The 19,253-nt window shown below is 39.1% G+C and overlaps 5 protein-coding genes across 5 annotated transcripts; 4 read left to right on the forward strand and 1 right to left on the reverse strand.

Moving 5' to 3' along the window:
- Positions 1-8,842: 8,842 nt before the first annotated feature.
- Positions 8,843-9,889, forward strand: LOC121801101. The gene is made up of 3 exons (XM_042200561.1): positions 8,843-8,916; positions 9,413-9,686; positions 9,794-9,889. The coding sequence occupies exons 1-3, from the start codon at positions 8,843-8,845 to the stop codon at positions 9,887-9,889; spliced, it is 444 nt and encodes a 147-aa protein (XP_042056495.1).
- A 176-nt stretch (positions 9,890-10,065) lies between these two features.
- On the reverse strand, positions 10,066-10,997 carry LOC121797625 (major allergen Pru ar 1-like). The gene is made up of 2 exons (XM_042196263.1): positions 10,750-10,997; positions 10,066-10,577 (listed from the first exon to the last, which is right to left on the reverse strand). The coding sequence occupies exons 1-2, from the start codon at positions 10,931-10,933 to the stop codon at positions 10,276-10,278; spliced, it is 486 nt and encodes a 161-aa protein (XP_042052197.1). The 5' UTR covers positions 10,934-10,997; the 3' UTR covers positions 10,066-10,275.
- Positions 10,998-14,250: 3,253 nt separating this feature from the next.
- Positions 14,251-15,407, forward strand: LOC121799225 (major allergen Pru ar 1-like). The gene is made up of 2 exons (XM_042198555.1): positions 14,251-14,496; positions 14,905-15,407. The coding sequence occupies exons 1-2, from the start codon at positions 14,313-14,315 to the stop codon at positions 15,201-15,203; spliced, it is 483 nt and encodes a 160-aa protein (XP_042054489.1). The 5' UTR covers positions 14,251-14,312; the 3' UTR covers positions 15,204-15,407.
- A 348-nt stretch (positions 15,408-15,755) lies between these two features.
- On the forward strand, positions 15,756-16,740 carry LOC121797629 (major allergen Pyr c 1-like). Its single transcript, XM_042196267.1, has 2 exons — positions 15,756-16,047; positions 16,306-16,740. Exons 1-2 carry the CDS (start codon positions 15,864-15,866, stop codon positions 16,602-16,604), a joined length of 483 nt encoding a protein of 160 aa, XP_042052201.1. The 5' UTR covers positions 15,756-15,863; the 3' UTR covers positions 16,605-16,740.
- Positions 16,741-18,286: 1,546 nt separating this feature from the next.
- On the forward strand, positions 18,287-19,253 carry LOC121798044 (major allergen Pru ar 1-like). Its single transcript, XM_042196866.1, has 2 exons — positions 18,287-18,587; positions 18,796-19,253. Exons 1-2 carry the CDS (start codon positions 18,404-18,406, stop codon positions 19,092-19,094), a joined length of 483 nt encoding a protein of 160 aa, XP_042052800.1. The 5' UTR covers positions 18,287-18,403; the 3' UTR covers positions 19,095-19,253.

The raw sequence follows: 19,253 nt of genomic DNA on the forward strand, positions 1-19,253 counted from the left end.
GTTTTGAACAGATAAATCCAAAATTCTCAAAATGGACTAAATTAAGAAACAAATCTGTCATCTTGTAATGAAAAAAAAACACTCACTAATTTTTGCCCATTTTTTAGAATTTTGCCGCTGGAAATTGGTAAGTGATTTAGAGCATCTGCAACGGTGAGCAGGACGGCGTCCGTCCGTCCGTGTCGCTGGCACGGGGACGTCGTCCGCTGCTGCGCTCGCGCCGCTGGCACGGCGCTGCTTGATGCATCGAACACGTCCGTGCCAGCGAGTAGGTGACGTGGCCGGTGCTGATTGGGCAACGGCATAGCCGTTGCATTTCAAATTTTTTTTAAAAAAAATCGGTTTTTAATTAAAAAAACCGATTAAAAATAAAAAAATATTTTCCCACTTTTCAAAAAAAATATATCCGTTTTCTACCCACTTTTAATTTTTTTTAGTTTTTTCCCCCAAAAATACACATTTTCATCTATAAATACCCCATTTTCACACCAAAAAATTCACACCACACTACACAATTCTCATCTACATTCTCTCATTTCCATTCTCATCTCCATTCTCATCTCCATTCTCATCTCCATTCTCTCATTTCCATTCTCATCTACATTCTCTCATCTCCATTCTCAATCTTTCTTCTACTCCTACAACATAACAATGTCCGGCGACGGCGATCACCCCCCGGGCTCCCACGGTTGGAACCCCGAGTGGTTCGGTTCACAACCGTTTCCTAGTCCGAAAACGGAATTTTCGGCCCCTCCTCAAACCCAAAGTTCAGGAGTTCCGGGTGGCTACCGGCCTTACCCGATCGACAACCAAGATGCCCCCGAATGGCTATACGGGTGGACACCCGAGCCTAGAGCGAGGTCGACCGCCCCCTCCCAAACTCCGACTCCTCCTACTCGCGGTGTTCGCACACCGTACACTCCGGCGGAGATGGAGCAATTGTTCAAGGCGTTCTTGTCAATCTCCGAAGATCCAGAGGTTGGCACGAACCAATCCGGCGATCACTATTGGTGGCGCATCTGTCGCCGGTACAATGAAAACCGGCCGGCGGGAACAATCGAGCGCAACGAGAGTATGGTGCGCAACGCCATCTACCGAGCCAACGAAGAAATCCAAAAGTTCCAAGGGTATTACCTCCAGGAAGAGCGGTCGGCGGGGAGCGGCCGGAGCGAGGTCGACATCATCACTGCCTCGATGAACACCTACCAATCCATGAACTGCAAGCCGTTCAAGTACCTCAACATTTGGCAGGAGACACAGTCGTATCCGAAGTATAGGGGAGTCGTAACATCCTCCTCTAGCGGCTCCTCCAAACGGTCAAGGTCGGTATCCCTATCCGACGTCGGCTCCGAAGACGTGGTTAGCCAACTCGCCGGAGCTAACTTGGGTAGCCCCGACGCCGACCCGAGCGGTTCCCAACGCCGACCGCAGGGAAGGAAGAAGGCGGCGACCAACCGCCGTCGCGCTGCGACTCCATCCGGCAATGCTCCCGAACCCGCTCCCGTTCCTGTGCCCTATGCGCCACCTCCACCCCCCACCAACTCGTTGTGGGGAATTTTGGCCCAACTCAATATGGCCGATAGGTCAACTATGACCCCTGCGCAACTTCGATCGCACGAGGCCATGATATTGGGCCTCCAAAAACAATTGGAGGTAGTGCTGCCGGATGAATAGTCTTCTACGGGGATATTTTTAGCTTTAATTATATAATTTTTAATTTTTAGTATTTTAATTATGTAATTTTTATTTTTTAGGATTTTATTTATGTCTTTTTATTTAATTTGTAATATTATTTTGATTTTTTAATGAATTTTAATATTATGGAAATGTTTTTATTTAAATTGAATAATAGAATGGTGGGTGCTCCTCCTTGCGGAAGAGTACAGCTGTGAGTGTTGTGCTTTTGCCTAAGAGCAGGCAGAAAAAGTGTGGCCGGTCCACAACCGTGCTAGTTGGCAAGAGCACGGTTGTGGGTGCTCTTAAAAATTAATTTTTATTAATTTAACTAATAGGTTGATTTTAACTTCGCCGTCCGCCTCTTTCACAGCGCCACCCGTCTCCTCCCACACTCTCATTCTGTGCCGGACTGCCGGTGAAACTTCCCCTTCCTCCTACTCCTCCTTCTGCATGTAAGTAGCAGACCACAGAAGCTTTTATTTTCTCTGGTCAATTTTGTTTTTAATTTAAGGAAAAGAATAATTCAGGCATGCCTCTTGATTGTCACTTGATCGAGTATATATATTTTTTCAATGTAAACCATCAATCTCAAACCAAAGTAGCAGATCCATGGATCTTTGTGTTAGTTGCAATTCAGTAAGGTCGGCCTAATTTTGTTAATCTTGAAATGTTTTTTTTATTAATTTTTGTAGAGTGTAGATTTAAGTTTTTGAATAGGATTGTCTTTCTGTGGAGAATTAACTTGCATTGCGAATGTTACATATTTAGAGAAATTACATTTTGTTTTGAAGTAGCTATATTCTGTAGATAGATTAGGTAATCTTATAATGTTATGCAGGATAGTAATAAACTTTTTCAATGCAGAATGGGAAATGAAGAGCATGTGCAGCGAGACTGCAAGGAGAAAATCAGTTCTATATATTCAGATTTCATGATGAGGTAATTGTATTTTTGGTCGTCATTTGGGTGTGAATCTCAATAATCACCCTTTTTTGATGCTAGGATTGTTCTATTTGATGGACTAAGGTGTACGGCTAGCTGTGTTCTTGTCAGCTTCCAGTAAGCACTTTATCTGCTTGAGTCGGTTGTGATTTTCATAACTCGTTCTGTTCCTAGTTATCTGCAACAAGAGTAGCAATTCGAGAGTTTAGCAACTCGATTCCAAACATGCTATTAATAACTGATGAATGATGTTAGATGATAAGCAAAACAGTTAATATTGATCTACCTGAGCAGGGTTCTTAATGATGGAGTACGTACTAAACAAGCCCAACAGCAGTAAAGCCCAAGAAAGAGTATCAGTTCGGCATGACTAAAGAGTATCAGTCCGGCATGACTAAAGAGTTCAGTTCGGCACAACCAAAGAGTTCGGCCCCAGCCTACAGCTCGGTAAAAGCCAACCAATCAAACTCTGCTCTCAGGTCGGCATCAAGCTCTACTCTCAGATCGGCAAAAGCTGCTCGGCAATAGTTCAGCAGTTCGGTCTCAGTATTCGACCGAACTAGGAGATAGTGGACTCATGCAGGATTTCCACCTCCACTACACCCACGATCTATTTAGTGGTGTCAAGCAGTCTTTAACTCATGCAGGATAGTGGACCCATGCAAGATCGCCACGATCTCCACGACATCCACTGCCTAGTAAATAGTACTGCATGCCACGATCTTGGTTCAAATGTATAAATAGAACCTAGATCAGATAGATAAGGTTAGGTTCTAAAAGCTCTCTAGAGATAAAAGATCAAATAGCAAGTCTGTATTGTAAGCTGTAGAAAACAGATCAAGCAATACAACTCTGCCCTCTTTTCTTCCCGTGGACGTAGATTTACCTCAGTAAATCGAACCACGTAAATTCATTGTGTCGTGATCTGCATTTTCCTGCATTCACTAACATCAGAAATTCGCGGATTCATCACTGGCGCCGTCTGTGGGAAACGAAGAACCAAATTTGTGATAAAGCGAATTTTTGACCCTTTTTCCACCCCAAAAAAAAATGCATACCAGATCACATACTACCCGTAATACCGTTCGTGATAACCGTGAGGAAGCTAGTCCAGCTCGCAGGTCTGAAAAACGGCCTCGGGAGACATCTACCTCCGGTTCTCACGAAGAAGGAACAAGCCACTCCAGGAGTCATCGCACCGAGTCTTCCCAGCAGCCCGATTTAAATGAAGCTGTCAAGCTGTTCTTGGCCGAGAAGCAGGAGGAGTTCTTAACCTTCCTGCAGAAGAGCCAACAGTCGGAGAAGACAACGGCGGATTCTCCCTCCTCCTCCAGACATGAAAGTCACTACCGCAGTAGTGACGTGTCTTCCAGGAGAAAGAATCCTCAACCCCGACATGTTCCTGTTCCTCCTCGGTACCGGAACCACAGGAGAACTCCATCTCCTCCGTACCGAAGAGATGTCGGGTTCGCCATGTACGGAGCATTAAAGACTCCGTTCTCGGACGATATCACCCGAACTCCTTTGCCGCGGAACTACCGGACACCGTCAATGACTTATGACGGGCTAGTGGATCCTCATGACTTCTTGGGACGCTATCAGTATAATATGGCGAACCAGGGTCTCAATGAGGTCCATATGTGCAAGCTGTTCCCCGAGCTGCTCATCGGAAACGCCAGAAGGTGGTTCGACAGCCTTCCTCAAGGCAGCATTAGATCCTACCGAGATCTAATGGATGCTTTCCACAGGAGGTTCTTTCAGAAAGCGGAAGCCCGGATCACTTCGGCTCAGCTGCTTTCTATACGTCAAGGTCGCGACGAAAAGATCAGCGACTTCATGACGAGATTCCACAAGGAATGCCTACAAGTAGATGATCTCAACGATCTACTTGTCATTTCGGCATTCCAAAATGGAATCCTGCCCGGAGCTCTCTACAGAAAGCTCGTGGAATGCAGTCCGCAAACAGCTCAAGAGATGTGGGACATTGCGGACCAGTTCTCCCGTGCCGATGAGGCAGACCGTCGAAAACGGTCTTTAGACAGCTCATCTAGAGGAGACGAAAAGAAGCCCGATCATAGCGATCAGAGGCTTCCTCGCCGAACTCCTTTTGAAAGAATTCAAAGGGCACCGGTACAAGGCAGATTGGGACCACGTCTCAATCCTGAGAAGCCGCCCGCTCAGTTCGTACCATTAAACAAGTCAAGAGCGGAAATTTTCGAACTACATTCCGATATGTTCGAAAAGCCAAGACGGATGACGAAATCGGCCGCGCGCCGACCTCAGGATCAATATTGCTCCTTCCATCAAAACTACGGTCACGATACCGAGGAGTGCCGACATTTGGCTGCAGGTATTGATGCCCTTGTGAAAGCAGGGACGTTAAAAAAATACCAAAGCAAGCAGCCGAAAAAGAACAAAAAGCAGGGAGGTGCGAACTGCGCCCCTCAGGATCCGAAAAGGCAACAGGATCCCGAAGACGATAACGAGCCGCAATATGATGGAGTAATCCTAACTATTGACGCTCTCCCTGCCGGGAAGACTAAATCGTCTCTGAAGTCATAGAGCAGAAAAAGGCTTTTGACGAGCTCAAAAGTTATTTAGCCGAGCTTCCAATTCTCTCTGCTCCAACAGATGCCGAAGTGATTTTCTTATACTTAGCGGCATCCGATCAAACCATTAGCGCGGTGCTTGTACGAGAAGAAGGCCTAAAGCAGTTTCCCATCTACTTTACAAGCCGAGCATTAAGAGGTCCAGAAACAAGGTATCAACCTCTGGAAAAAATTGCTCTGGCGTTAGTAAATGCAGCAAGGAGACTGCGGCCATACTTCTATGCTCACAAGGTATGCGTCTTAACCGATCTGCCTCTTCGGCAAGTTTTGACCAAGCCAGAAGCATCAGGTAGAATCGCCAAATGGGCCATAGAGCTGGGAGAACACTCAATCGAGTATCTACCTCGGAAAGCCATCAAGGGACAAGCCTTGGCAGATTTTCTTGCAGAAGCAAAGAACGATCAAGCAATTCCTGTTATTGCCGAACAGAAGAATTCTGCCAATGCCGAACTAGCACAGCCCTTGGAATCCGAAGTAAAGCCGCCGGACTGCTGGAGCGGATTCGTAGATGGAGCTTCAAACAAGATGGGAAGTGGAGCTGGTATTTTACTTGTCGCTCCCGACGGACACGAGGTAACCTACTCACTTCGGTTCCTATTCCCCACTACTAATAATGAAGCCGAGTACAAAGCCCTCCTGGCCGGACTCCAGTTAGCGCAAAGTCTGCTCGTCAAATCTCTCAAAGTCCATTGTGATTCACAAGTCATAGTAAATCACATGTTGGGTGCAAGTGAAGCTCGTGACGAGAGAATGAAGAAGTATTTGGACAAAGCGCAAAGCATCAGCCGAAGTTTCTCCTATTTTCGGATAATCCGCATTCCCAGAGCGGAAAATAGCCGAGCAGATACCTTAAGTAAGTTGGCCTCAGATCCGAGCTCAAAGGCGGAAGAATTAATGCATCGAAGCATTGATGAAGCCGAGGTACATTCAGTATCCAGCTCGCCGAACTGGATGACGCCGATCTTGCAGTATCTGGATCAAGGACAATTGCCCGAGGATAAGAGAGAAGCTCGGAAGATCACGTGCCGAACACTTCGGTACGAACTTCATGAAGGAGTCCTCTTTAGAAAGTCTTACCTCCAGCCGTTATTGCGGTGCGTAGGACCAGAAGAGACGGACTACATCCTCAGAGAAGTTCATGAAGGATCGTGCGGTAGCCACATCGGAGCCAGAGCTTTAGCTAAAAAAGTTCTGAGATGGGGATATTATTGGCCAACCATGGTACAAGAGGCAGTGCAGCTCGTCAAGAAGTGTACGAAGTGCCAAATTCATGCAAATGTCCCAAGGATGCCGCAGATCGATCTATTCACTATGCAAAGCCCTTGGCCTTTTATGCAATGGGGTATAGACATAGTAGGGCCACTACCACAAGCTCCTCGGCAAATAAAATTCCTAATCGTTGCCGTGGACTACTTTACGAAGTGGGTGGAAGCTGAACCATTAGCTACGATAACGAGCTCGAAGGCATTGGACTTCGTCTGGAAGAACATAGTGTGCCGATTTGGCATACCCCACATCCTCATCTCGGATAACGGGACTCAGTTCACCGACAAGACGTTCAAGAATTGGTGCCAAGAGCTGAATATTCAACAGCGGTTCACTTCGGTCTCTCATCCACAAGCAAACGGACAAACGGAGGTAACAAATCGTATCCTGGTGAAAGGGTTAAAAGCTCGGTTAGAACAAGCCAAAGGACAATGGGTAGAAAATCTCCCTCAAGTCCTATGGTCCTACCGAACTACACCCACAACCTCCAACGGTGAAACTCCGTACAGTCTTGTGTACAGCACTGAAGCCGTGATTCCGGTGGAGATCGGCATACCCAGTCCCCGAACTCTAAACTTCTCAGCAGAAATGAATGACGACGGACTGAGAGCCGAGCTAGATCTTGCCAAAGAAAGAAGAGAATTGGCATGCATAAAAACAGCCAAGTACAAGGAGCAAGTAGCCCGGTATTACAACCAAAGGGTGAAGAAGCTGCAATTTCAAGTGGGAGATCTCGTCTTGAGAAACAACGAAGTAAGCCGAGCAGAAAAGCTGGGCAAGCTCGAACCCACATGGGAAGGTCCGTATCGGGTGTCAGAAGTCCTCGGCAAAGGGTCTTACAAATTGGCTCACATGTCAGGAGAACAGGTACCCCGAACATGGCACATTTCCAACCTCAAGAAGTTCCATTTGTAAGAGACAGTCCGGTCAGTCAGTCTTGAGTCCTGTTCGGTCAATGTGCTTTCTTTGGTTTGCTTGGTCTTTGTTTGTCTCTGTGCGTTTTTGTCTCTAAGTGCTTTTTATTTGTCTAGGTGTGTTTTGTCTGTCTATGTACGTGTCGTCTCTTACAAATGTTACTGAGGTATCTTGTTCTTCGAAGGCTGATCCCCTTCTTAGAACATATACAAGCCAACGATTGTGAGTCAAAGCTTCTAAAGAGGATACAAGACCACAATTCAGCTTAAACAAGCAGTTCGTCTAAAACGAGCTGCAATAAGCCAACGATTGTGAGTCAAAGCTTCTAAAGAGGATACAAGACCACAATTCAGCTTAAACAAGCACTTCGTCTGAAACGAACTGCAATAAGCCAACGATTGTGAAGTCCAAGCTTCTAAAGAGGATACAAGACCACAATTCAGCTTAAGAATCAAGCACTTCGTCTGAAACGAACTGCAACAAAAGTCCGATTCACGCGATAAAACTTGCCTGAATTAGGACAAGGGAAAGTCCGATCCACGCGATAAAACTCGCCGAATTAGGACAAGGGAAAGTCCGATCCCCAAATTAGGACAACGGAAAGTCTGATCCGAGCGATAAAACTCGCCAAATTAGGACACAAACCAAGTCCGGTCAAAGAAGAGTTCACTTCATCAGACCGAGGACAAACATCAACTTACCCTGTACCTTTATCCAGAATGCCGAAGTGATTCACTTCGCTTTTCGGGGGGGGTAGTGATGGAGTACGTACTAAACAAGCCCAACAGCAGTAAAGCCCAAGAAAGAGTATCAGTTCGGCATGACTAAAGAGTATCAGTCCGGCATGACTAAAGAGTTCAGTTCGGCACAACCAAAGAGTTCGGCCCCAGCCTACAGCTCGGTAAAAGCCAACCAATCAAACTCTGCTCTCAGGTCGGCATCAAGCTCTACTCTCAGATCGGCAAAAGCTGCTCGGCAATAGTTCAGCAGTTCGGTCTCAGTATTCGACCGAACTAGGAGATAGTGGACTCATGCAGGATTTCCACCTCCACTACACCCACGATCTATTTAGTGGTGTCAAGCAGTCTTTAACTCATGCAGGATAGTGGACCCATGCAAGATCGCCACGATCTCCACGACATCCACTGCCTAGTAAATAGTACTGCATGCCACGATCTTGGTTCAAATGTATAAATAGAACCTAGATCAGATAGATAAGGTTAGGTTCTAAAAGCTCTCTAGAGATAAAAGATCAAATAGCAAGTCTGTATTGTAAGCTGTAGAAAACAGATCAAGCAATACAACTCTGCCCTCTTTTCTTCCCGTGGACGTAGATTTACCTCAGTAAATCGAACCACGTAAATTCATTGTGTCGTGATCTGCATTTTCCTGCATTCACTAACATCAGAAATTCGCGGATTCATCACTTAAGGATGCCTCCAATCGATAAGACATCTACATTGGTGGAGCGCATTGTTAATGCTACCAACAATCATGACAGGGAAGTGTAAGTCTATTAGAACTTTCATCTGATATATACAACCAAATACCAAATAGTACTCCGTATACAGTTTATTAAATTTATGAGAGAACTATTTTTGTATATTTATGTTTAGGTGAGTTATATATAGCCATTTGGTGTCTCACAAGTAAACAACTTTTGTCACACCATACTGACTTTATGTGTAATTCCATGATCTTAGATGTATGTATCTTTTATGTTATGCATGTGTATGATTTGTAATCATATTTTTTATCATAAGATTAGAAGTCTAAACATCTAAATATCAACATAACAGCGTTCACAATTCAATCTTAAACTACTGCTTCTGTAGAAAAATATGCCAGATAGTAGAGCTTGATATCTTTTGAACTATCTTCTTTTGCCACATCTATCTCTGTTTTCTTGAATAATAGTGTTGGGTTTTGGGTCAAGCACGTTACCTTTCATTTGTTCTACACTGCAGTAGCTATATTTTTTGGTTGTGATTTTCTGATTTTAGCCAATTTCTGCAAACCAAATATGATGCTGTAGCTAAAGATGTTCTCGATGAACTCGAATCCCTTCTGGGAAAGGCAGCATCCGTCGTGCAAACTTCAAACGATAACAACAGAGAAGATATTAGCTCCAACTCAGTTTTATGTATTGCTTCAACTGAGCAAACTGCAAATGAGAAAGATGAAAAGTGCATTGTACAGGGAAGACCTGATCTTGCAGGCTGTGTTAGCATGATGGCTATCGTATTAAGTATGGTGAAACAAGACTACGCAATGCAGGTACGTGTCCTCATCTTTAGCTGGCCGCAACGATCACAACCCGTTTCTTGACCTATCGTGCTTTGCAGGCCTGAATAGTGTGCTCCCTCAGCCGCAAGTTTTCGCAGGAAGAACTGGAGACCTATTGTCAGATGTGGTCCCTGCGGCCATTTGTAGACGACGACATAATGCGTAAAGCTTGGAATTTTTTCCCTGGACGCTGAGGTTCGCCGGCGTCTCATTAGAGTGTGGAGTTTGGTTGTGTGAAACTCTTCTTTTGGTGAAGGTGAAAATCCTATTCTTGTGTTTTTCCTTTGTTCCTCGTTTCTAGTTTGGATTTGCATATCAATTTATTGGATTTTAAATAGTAGGTTTTTTGAATGAATTTATGGCCTTCCAATTATCTTGAATTATTTCATTCCAATCAATACAATACGTTATTATCAAACCAATTACATTCAAATTGCATAAGGACAAAAGTGCCCTAGCCAACAAAACATAGTATACAAAATAGAAATACTCAACACACCTTTTACATATTCAAACAAATCCAAATTCAAACACATTTATTCCACTCAATTTGATATTCCATATATTTTTGGCATTTGATTTAGTTGTATTCATGGGGGTTGGCATGGAGGTGAGCTTCCACAGCATGGAATACACCCTTTGCCTTCTCTTTCCCTTCCTTGATCTTCTCCTCGGTGATGCTGTGGTGGTCGGTCTTGGTGTGGTACGAGCTGCTCGTTTTCACCACGGAGCCACCATCAGCGTTGGGTGTGACCTTCACGACGTACGAGATCGACTCGAGCTCGTCACCCAAAGCATCACCTTCAATCACGCTGTACTTGTAAACACAGTTGGCCTCATCGACTTCGTCCACACGGTGCTTGGCGAACTTGAACGGACTGTCTGTACACGTGTATAGGATGACATCATTAAAATACAATGAGATTTAATTTAATAGATTTCATAATTAATCCGACTATGAGAGTGATAACATAAATAATTTATCGATAAAGCTTATAATAAATATTAGCACAAAAAATAATTTGATATCAAAGATTGAGAGACTAGTACATACTGTCGCCGAAGGTGATCAACTTGATGGTGCCAGCTCCGCCGTCGCCTTGAAGGGTTTCAAAGCTCTTGAAGGCGCCGGGGATGACCTTAGGGATAAGATTGTCGCCGTCGAGGAGGAATGCCTTGAACAACCTGTGTGGTGGGATTGTGGTGACAACCTCATAATCGAAATTCACTACACCCATGATATTGTTTGTATCTTTGATTTAAGAAAATAAGTTTGGAATTTGTAGCAAAGAATTGTGTGTTTAAGATTTGTAACAAGAAGTCTTATTTATAGGTGAAGGAATAGATGGCATCTTTATTAATATTTCCACTATATTTTTGTCCATACTTAAAAAGTCTTCTTTGCAATGCCAAGAATGCAGTTTCACTAGGTGCATGTGAAAGTGAAGTGTTGCATTTTCAAATTTTTTATTTTCTCAAAGTTTCAATGAAACTACCCTTCTTTTGCTTCTACAGAAGAGTTAATTTTGCCTGTCATATCATGTTTATTTCGGTATTCTTTTTCAAATGCATTTATGCAATGATAAAATTTCGAAGAGTGACACTGACTATAGTTATAGTGGAGTATTTACTATTTTTGCGGTTAAAATACTAGTCGCTTTATGATGATCAAACCATTTAAGAAAAAGTACTGATGATTAGCAAAATTTAATACTAGTAGTATTTTTTTTCATTAACGAACTTAACTTTCAAAATACGTACCTCCACCTTATCCAAAAGCAAAAGCAAAAGCACACACTTTGTAAAAATTATTTGATGATTTTACTGAAGTGGAGTAGGTAGAAATAGCTAAAATAAAATAAAAGGTAAAAAAATCATGCAATCCTAATTTTTTGTATATTAGTTTTGTGGGACATGGAATAAAGTTTTAACAAATGCAAATCAAATTAAAGCCGCCTCAATTATTTATTCCCCTATTGCGTGTGTGAACAATACAAAAACCTAAGTTTGATGTTAACAATAACTAATTCTGTCCTCACCATAATGATAAAAGTAATGGCAATGAAAATATGTCACTTATGACTTAACCATGAGATATACAACATGATGATTGATGAAGAATTATTGAATATTTACAAATAGCTCGGACACACCATTAGTGTCCTTGTAAGGCACCTTATATTAATTAAATTAATATTATATATTAATTGTATATAGCCTCGAATGTGTCCATGTACATTAAGATATGAATCTGAAGGTTAAAGTAGGCTCAAGAAATTAGATCAGCATAAACCAAAATATATCCACCAAAATTTATGGGAGTATCATATATTGAGTCAGGAATTGATATTGAATCATAAACAAATATGTCACTATAAAAATTTATATTTTAAGGATATAAAAATTGAGACGTTATTACTAACGTTTGAAAATGTTTAAAATAACGATAATTTAGAACGCAAAAGAAAGCGTTCCTAAGTTGATGATAAATTATCTTAATCTTTTGAGTTTCAAGAACGCTTTTATTTGTGTCTCCTAATTTTAGTTGAGACGCCAACAATAAAACGTTTCATAAAGTGTTGATGGTATAGCTATGCACATAAATTAGCATCCTTAATAGCATTAAAAAGCGTTATTAATCAATTTTGTTGTTGTTGTGTTTTGTGATATCAACTAATATTAATATATTTGATTTTGTGTTCTAATTTTAAAAAGCAGTTCCAAGATGAACTATTTCCTGTTAATATAAATATAAATATAAATAATAAATCAAGATTTTAAGCACATAAATTTTGACCAACGTTCCTTAGCCAAAAGTCCATGTGTAATTATGGAGGCAGAATTTTTTTTGACAAGTTGTATTTGATGTGAATTCAAGAATTTTAGAAGAATTTAATTTGATCTGATGTGGGAATAGGAGTTTTCGCATAGAATGACTAATGATATAATAATTTCATAAAAATCCATAAAATCCAACGTGGTCAGGATCACATGCATAAACCTAACTAATTGAAAAGTAATCTTATACATTACTTATTTAATACTGCATTAATCAATGACCAGATTTCAAGGTTAAGTAAAATTTAAATAAAATAAATATATAAGCCATATATAGCGTTGCACTAAATCAACAACATGCTTACTTAATTTTCACTCCTATTTATGAGTAAAACATGTCTTGATGCCTCAATTTCGGGGAACCTATTACCAATTTAATTTAGTTTATAAAATAAACAACTTGATAGTATAAATTTTCAACTACACATTGTCTAAATCAAGTGATCTTTTTTATGGATAGGATGTGTATCAAACAAAATTTTTATGTAGCCATAGTTTCAATTAGAGTAATATCTAAAACATTTTTTTTAAAACGGAATATAATATTTAGTCATTAATTTGTATTTTTATGGAAACTAAGTCACCGACTACCTACAAATGGTCCCATTATATTTTATTTGACTTGGCATCCAATCTTATCGATATGGTATTATTAATTAGTAGTATTTTTTTTCCGTCCATCAAAATTGAAATTATATCACGGACCTTAATTATTTTAATAAATATCTAATAGACATATGACATATTTTTCAAAAATATGAAACTAAATAACCGAGGCTGCTTCTGCTTATGTGTATTTGTTATTAATTCTTTAATCTAAATTAGTTCTTAAATCTGTTAAATGTGGGTGTCAACTTTATTCACTAGCTTTTCAAATTCTACCTGCCACTTCACTAAAGCTCAAAGTTCTATTGCAGTTGTTTTCTCTCTACTATGGATTTGTTGAAGTGTTGAAAGTTATTAATTAATATATCATTTGATCTCATTTAATTTACTATTATTTAGTCGTTGAGAATCGATTTAGAGAAACTGAATAAATCATACTCCTTTATTTGGAACGTAGATCGAATCCGTACTGTTGAATATTGTAAAACAAATTAATTGATCGTGTCATAAGACTCGGTCAAACTGCGTTAACCGGATACAATTCCAACATATACAAAAATTTTATAATTAGATATAGTATTCGCTTTTCTTCGAGGGTGATCATATTCTCAATTGGTTCATAACATTTCACTCGATGGGTATTGCAATTTGCATCTATACGATCGCATCATATATATGTGTGAATTAAATTTTCAATCTTCCATCCTAAGCTAATAGCACGTGAGATTGTAAATGTAATCCAACCTGCAGAACTTCTAGAAGAAAAGAAAATTCATGGATACATACTTATTAATGAATTTTAATCAACGTATAAAATACTACATATCACATGCATAGAGAAATTCTTAAGTATATTTCTTCTTAACAAATTATATATACATGTACTCTGATCTGTAATAGTTGGTACACCATTTTAAAAATATTACTAATTACTAATATGTACGTATATAAAAATATAGACTACTATCCCGACATAGACAAAAGTAGTAGCATGATTAATTAATAAAGATGAGATTATTTTTCTTTGATGCCAATATTAACCCTAACTTCACCTATAAATAGTGCATTTGTTTCGAACCTTAAACTCACAACTCAACGTACAACACATTAATTAAAAATCTTCTTCTTTTCCATTTGTTCCAACAATTTTCTCAAATCAAAGACATTATCATCATGGGTGTCGTGACCTACGAATACGAAGTCGTCTCCACCATCTCACCATCGAGGTTGTTCAAGTCGTTCATTCTCGATTCTGACAACCTCATCCCCAAGGTCGTCCCCGGCGCTTTCAAGAGCTTCGAAATTCTTGAGGGCGATGGCGGAGTTGGCACCATCAAGTTGATCACTTTTGGTGAAGGTAACTACCACTCCCTTTGATCTGCTTTCCTTTTCGGGTTGTCACATTTAACTTATCATGTTTTACTTCCAGTTATCACTTTACATTACATTATACTGCTATATATTTGAGTCACACACCTTTACAATACAATCTTGCTTTGGAAATGTTTGAGGAACTTTTAAATCTAATGTAACTAGATACATTTAAGTATAATAATTAGTCTCTAAGGGCAATATTGTCTTTTAAGTCCTTCAATTCCAATTGATTTTGAAATACTATAATGTAGCCATTGTCTTGCTTGCTTACGTAAAAATTAAATATCCAAATGTGCATGGCAGGTAAAATAGAAGATTATCACTTACCAAATAGAAAAATAATTAGAAACAAGTGTACCCTCTAACTAATTTTATGTATATAATCGTATAGGTAGCCAATTCAAATTTGCGAAACACAAGGTGGAAGAAATCGATGAGGCCAATTGCACATACAAATATAGTGTGATCGAAGGCGATGCTTTGGGAGACGAGATCGATTCGATCTCGTATGTCGTGAAGGTCGACGCCTGCCCAGATGGCGGCTCCGTGGTGAAAACGAAGAGCTCATACCACACAAAAACGGAGCACCACAGCATCACGGAGGAGAAGATCAAGGAAGGGAAAGAGAAGGCAAAGGCTATCTTCCATGCAATTGAGGCTCACCTCCATGCACATCCTCATGAATACTAATACTAATTTATAAATTTAAGGGAACTATCAATATTTTCAAATTTCCAAATAAATTATTTAAGGTGGTGGTTTGAAGTTGTATTGTTTGCGTTTATGTACAAGGTGTGTATTTTTATGGCATCCTTTATTTGCTTGAAATGTAATTGGTTGCATTTTGGTTATGTATTGTTTGAATAAATAATTATATACTAGTATATGTTTTTATTTGCTTGTGGAATATTTATTTTTTTAATACTTATATTGAAAATTTTAGATGTTAAAGATAATACAATAGGTAATGAATTCCTATATAGAATTGAAGAGTTATTAGTTTAAACTTAACTTTAAATGGCTAATCAAACATTAACTGCTAATCAAACATTAACTTTACCTAGTCATCATAAATTAAAGCTAAATTTCCTAACAACAACCATACTATTCGGCTGGTATTCAATATGCTCATAAACTCATTAATGTTGATATCTACTTATCTTTAATGTTACCTTACAATTCATGCCATCAAATGATCAAAAGATTTAAATGGCTGCAAAAATTTGTTGAAACATAATCTATGATATCAAATTGCATATATAAATTCCCATCTCTCAGCACAAACTCATTGCATAATCAATTGATCATCAGTATATTTCACTAGTAAAAGTGATTAAAAAAATTCACAATATGTCGACTGTGACATTCACGGAGGAGTTCAGCAGCACCGTGGCCGCGCCGCGGCTGTTCAAGGCGTTGATCGTCGACGGCGATAACCTAATTCCCAAAATTGCCCCTCAAGCCCTCAAAAATATTGAGATTCTTGAAGGGAATGGAGGCCCTGGAACCATCAAGAAAATCAACTTTGCAGAAGGTCTAATTTCTTGCTTTTCTTTATTAGATAATTACATTTTTAATTTGATCAAGAAATATAAAATTATACTACTAAGTTTGTTGACCAAAGTTTTTTGTCCATTTACATTAATTTCTATTTCTTGACCATCAAATTTTGTCCAGGGCTGGGCCTATACATTTGAATTTCGCTACAAATTGTTTAACCAGTTCGTTACAATATGTATCAGGTCCTTAATTAACCCAACAAAACTAAGTTCGGTTTATGTTACACGCACAGGTAGTGAATTCAAGTACATGAAGCATAGAATTGATGTTCTAGACGAGGCAGCAATGACCTATTCTTACACATTGATCGAAGGCGATCCACTGATGGACAAGCTCGAAAAGGTTACTTATGAAACGAAGATGGAAGCTAGCGAAGATGGTGGTACCAAGGGCAAGAGTGGTAGTACATACTATACAAAACCCGGTGTCGAGATCAAAGAGGAAGAGATCAAGGCAGGGAAAGATAAAGCAGCTGGTTTGCTTAAGGCTGTGGAAGCCTATCTCTTGGCCAACCCAGAGATTTATGCATGAATATGTGATGATGAATTTTCAAAGAACTTGGCTATGTATTGTGTTTTGAGTTTGTTTTGCCCAACCTTTATATGTGAATTGGGTGGAAAATAAGATGTTTCGTGGTGATGAAATGGATATGTTTTATTTTGTTTTATATGGTTATTCAAGGACCAAGTATCTTATGATAATCGATTTCGATTGCTTTGGTCTGGAGAATTTTTTAGATACAAAGGTTTCTTAATCTTAAATCTATTAAATAAAAGATGATACTATGTATTTAGGATTGGGTTATTATTTATACAACATATATTTATCTTATACAATACATTCAGAATTTCAGATGAAATACTATGAAGTTGGTTCGAGTTAAATTGAATTCAAAAGATGAAAATTTCGTTACCTATTGGACTTGAACGGGTGGTCCACAAATTCATATAGTAAAGTGAAAAATTCATAGTAAATCTTCATGATTTAAGGGCTGCACCTCCACTGAGATTTATATAGTGTATGGATTAACATAAAGATAAGGACATTTTTCCTTGACGCTGAGGGCACCCCCGAAGAGCGGGGGATTTCTTGACATTTCGAATGGGTTGTCTTGTATTTCTAATAAGTTGTTTGACATGTAGGAAGACACGGGAATTAATGCATAATACGACCCCACTTGTTATCGAATGGGCCGTCTTGTACTCCTATAAAATCGAAACCGAACCAATTTAGAAATCAGTTATCAAAATAATATAAGTCCTAAGCTGTTTTTCTGTTAATTACCCAAATTTAACCAAACTAATTGATGTGGGATAAATTCAAGTCTCCTTTTTCTGTCAAAATACACACTAAGAATACATTAGAGTGCTTTTGGTACTACCCCAACTTTTTGAAAGCCTTGAAAGTCAGTTTGCTGAGAAATAAAATAAATTGCTTCATTATTATTCCTTCCGTTCCTTTATTATAAAGTAAGGAGATGAAGAAAGAATAAAGTAAAAGAGATGAAGAAAGAATAAAGTAAGGAGATGAAGAAAGAATAAAGTAAAAGAGATAATTATTTTTTGCCAAAAATAAAAATAACTTAATTAACTTAGAACTTTCTAAAATAGAAAAATGACTATACTAACATGGAATAGAGAGAGTATAAGATTGAACGCATCAAAATGAAAATGTTGATTATCAATTAACCAATTTTATTCGGTTAACTAGTTAATCGAATCGATAAACAACTAACCGAATACTCAGCCCTACCGGAGTAATGTCATTCATGATAAGGGTTTACGTCTCGTAGTTAATCTTAAACGAATATAGAGCTATGCCAAATATTTGAAATAATTTCTTGTAAATATCCAACGGGGTCAAATAACTCTATCAAGTGTTTATCTAATAAGTTAGGTGATTGGATGCCATCATGTTCATGCCGACACTTACCTAATGTAATGGTGGGGGCCTGTGAGGTGCAATTAATATCATTATTATAAAATCATTTCTAAAAATCTTTCCAACATTTATTATATTTTATTGTACATGGATCTCACATTTTTATCAATATACATTATTTATTTAATAATATTGCTCAAAAAATAAATAAATAGTGATTTAACTAAAAAAGGACGTCTACTTCACATGGGATGGGAAGGTTACCTTTGCGCGTTGAATGGTCAAAAATTGGGTTCCCACTATGAAAGACTACTTATTTTCTTAAGTCAACTAGAGTCATTTTCATCTTCTTGCTATTCTCTCAAACCCCCTCAACCATTTGCATCATATTCCCATCTCAAATTTTGTGTGAAAAATACAAGAGAAGAGAAGAAAAGAGAAGAAAAAAAATGGGGGTGATCAAAGTGTCACAAACCTTTAGAACAAAAGTGACCCCAAATAGGATGTTCAAGGCCTTGATCTTGGATTCTCACAATCTTGCTCCCCAACTCATGTTTTCATCAATCAAGAACGTTGAATTCCTCCAAGGCACCGGCGGCCCGGGAACCATCAAGCAAATCAATTTCACAGAAGGTGTGCTTTTCAATATATTACTAGGATTTCACTTTTTTTTATTTCGATTTCGTAATCAAGGATTAGAAGGTTTTATGATATTTTCAACTTTAGAGTATGTAGAAAATCCAAGTTAATATATTAAATAAAAAATTTCTGGCTTCGCCACTACGACTGTGAGTGGATCATGATATGATAGCGGGGGGCTTATTTAGAAATTATTTTGCAGCGAGTCCGTTGAACTACGTGAAGCATAGGATCGATGAGCTGGACGAAGAAAAGTTGATGTGCAAGTACACATTTATTGAAGTGGATGGGTTGATGGCTAAGCTCGAACGCATCACACATGAGGTGAAGTTTGAGGCATATGGATTTGGAGGGTGCCGTTGCATGATTACAAGTGAATATTATACGAAGGATAATATGGAGATTAAAGAAGAAGATATTGAGCAAGGAAAAGATAGAGCTGTTGGAATGTATGAAGTTGTGGAAGCTTATCTTTTGGCACACCCTCATGCCTATAACTAATTCTATGTTTTGTATCTTTTTTTTTTGGAGTTTTGTAATTTGTATTTATTTGTTAGTTTATTGTGGACTTTTTCTTCTTTTTTTCCTATTAGCCGAAGTTTATTATGGACTTTAAATACCATGGGTGCAAGACGCTATATATAGTTATTAATTTGCATC

This window comes from Salvia splendens, chromosome 4, assembly GCF_004379255.2.
Source record: "Salvia splendens isolate huo1 chromosome 4, SspV2, whole genome shotgun sequence".
NCBI classification, from domain to species: Eukaryota; Viridiplantae; Streptophyta; class Magnoliopsida; order Lamiales; family Lamiaceae; genus Salvia; species Salvia splendens.

Excerpts from the sequence above, each read along its gene's own strand:
- LOC121801101 (XM_042200561.1), top strand. The coding sequence starts at position 8,843 with ATGCCTCCAATCGATAAGACATCTACATTGGTGGAGCGCATTGTTAAT. Across the intron at positions 8,917-9,412 it reads AACAATCATGACAGGGAAGT|CCAATTTCTGCAAACCAAAT; the intron begins GTAAGTCTATTA and ends TTCTGATTTTAG. Across the intron at positions 9,687-9,793 it reads AACAAGACTACGCAATGCAG|GAAGAACTGGAGACCTATTG; the intron begins GTACGTGTCCTC and ends AAGTTTTCGCAG.
- LOC121798044 (XM_042196866.1), top strand. The coding sequence starts at position 18,404 with ATGGGGGTGATCAAAGTGTCACAAACCTTTAGAACAAAAGTGACCCCA. Across the intron at positions 18,588-18,795 it reads GCAAATCAATTTCACAGAAG|CGAGTCCGTTGAACTACGTG; the intron begins GTGTGCTTTTCA and ends ATTATTTTGCAG.
- LOC121799225 (XM_042198555.1), top strand. The coding sequence starts at position 14,313 with ATGGGTGTCGTGACCTACGAATACGAAGTCGTCTCCACCATCTCACCA. Across the intron at positions 14,497-14,904 it reads GTTGATCACTTTTGGTGAAG|GTAGCCAATTCAAATTTGCG; the intron begins GTAACTACCACT and ends ATAATCGTATAG.
- LOC121797629 (XM_042196267.1), top strand. The coding sequence starts at position 15,864 with ATGTCGACTGTGACATTCACGGAGGAGTTCAGCAGCACCGTGGCCGCG. Across the intron at positions 16,048-16,305 it reads GAAAATCAACTTTGCAGAAG|GTAGTGAATTCAAGTACATG; the intron begins GTCTAATTTCTT and ends TTACACGCACAG.
- LOC121797625 (XM_042196263.1), bottom strand. The coding sequence starts at position 10,933 with ATGGGTGTAGTGAATTTCGATTATGAGGTTGTCACCACAATCCCACCA. Across the intron at positions 10,578-10,749 it reads GTTGATCACCTTCGGCGACA|ACAGTCCGTTCAAGTTCGCC; the intron begins GTATGTACTAGT and ends ACACGTGTACAG.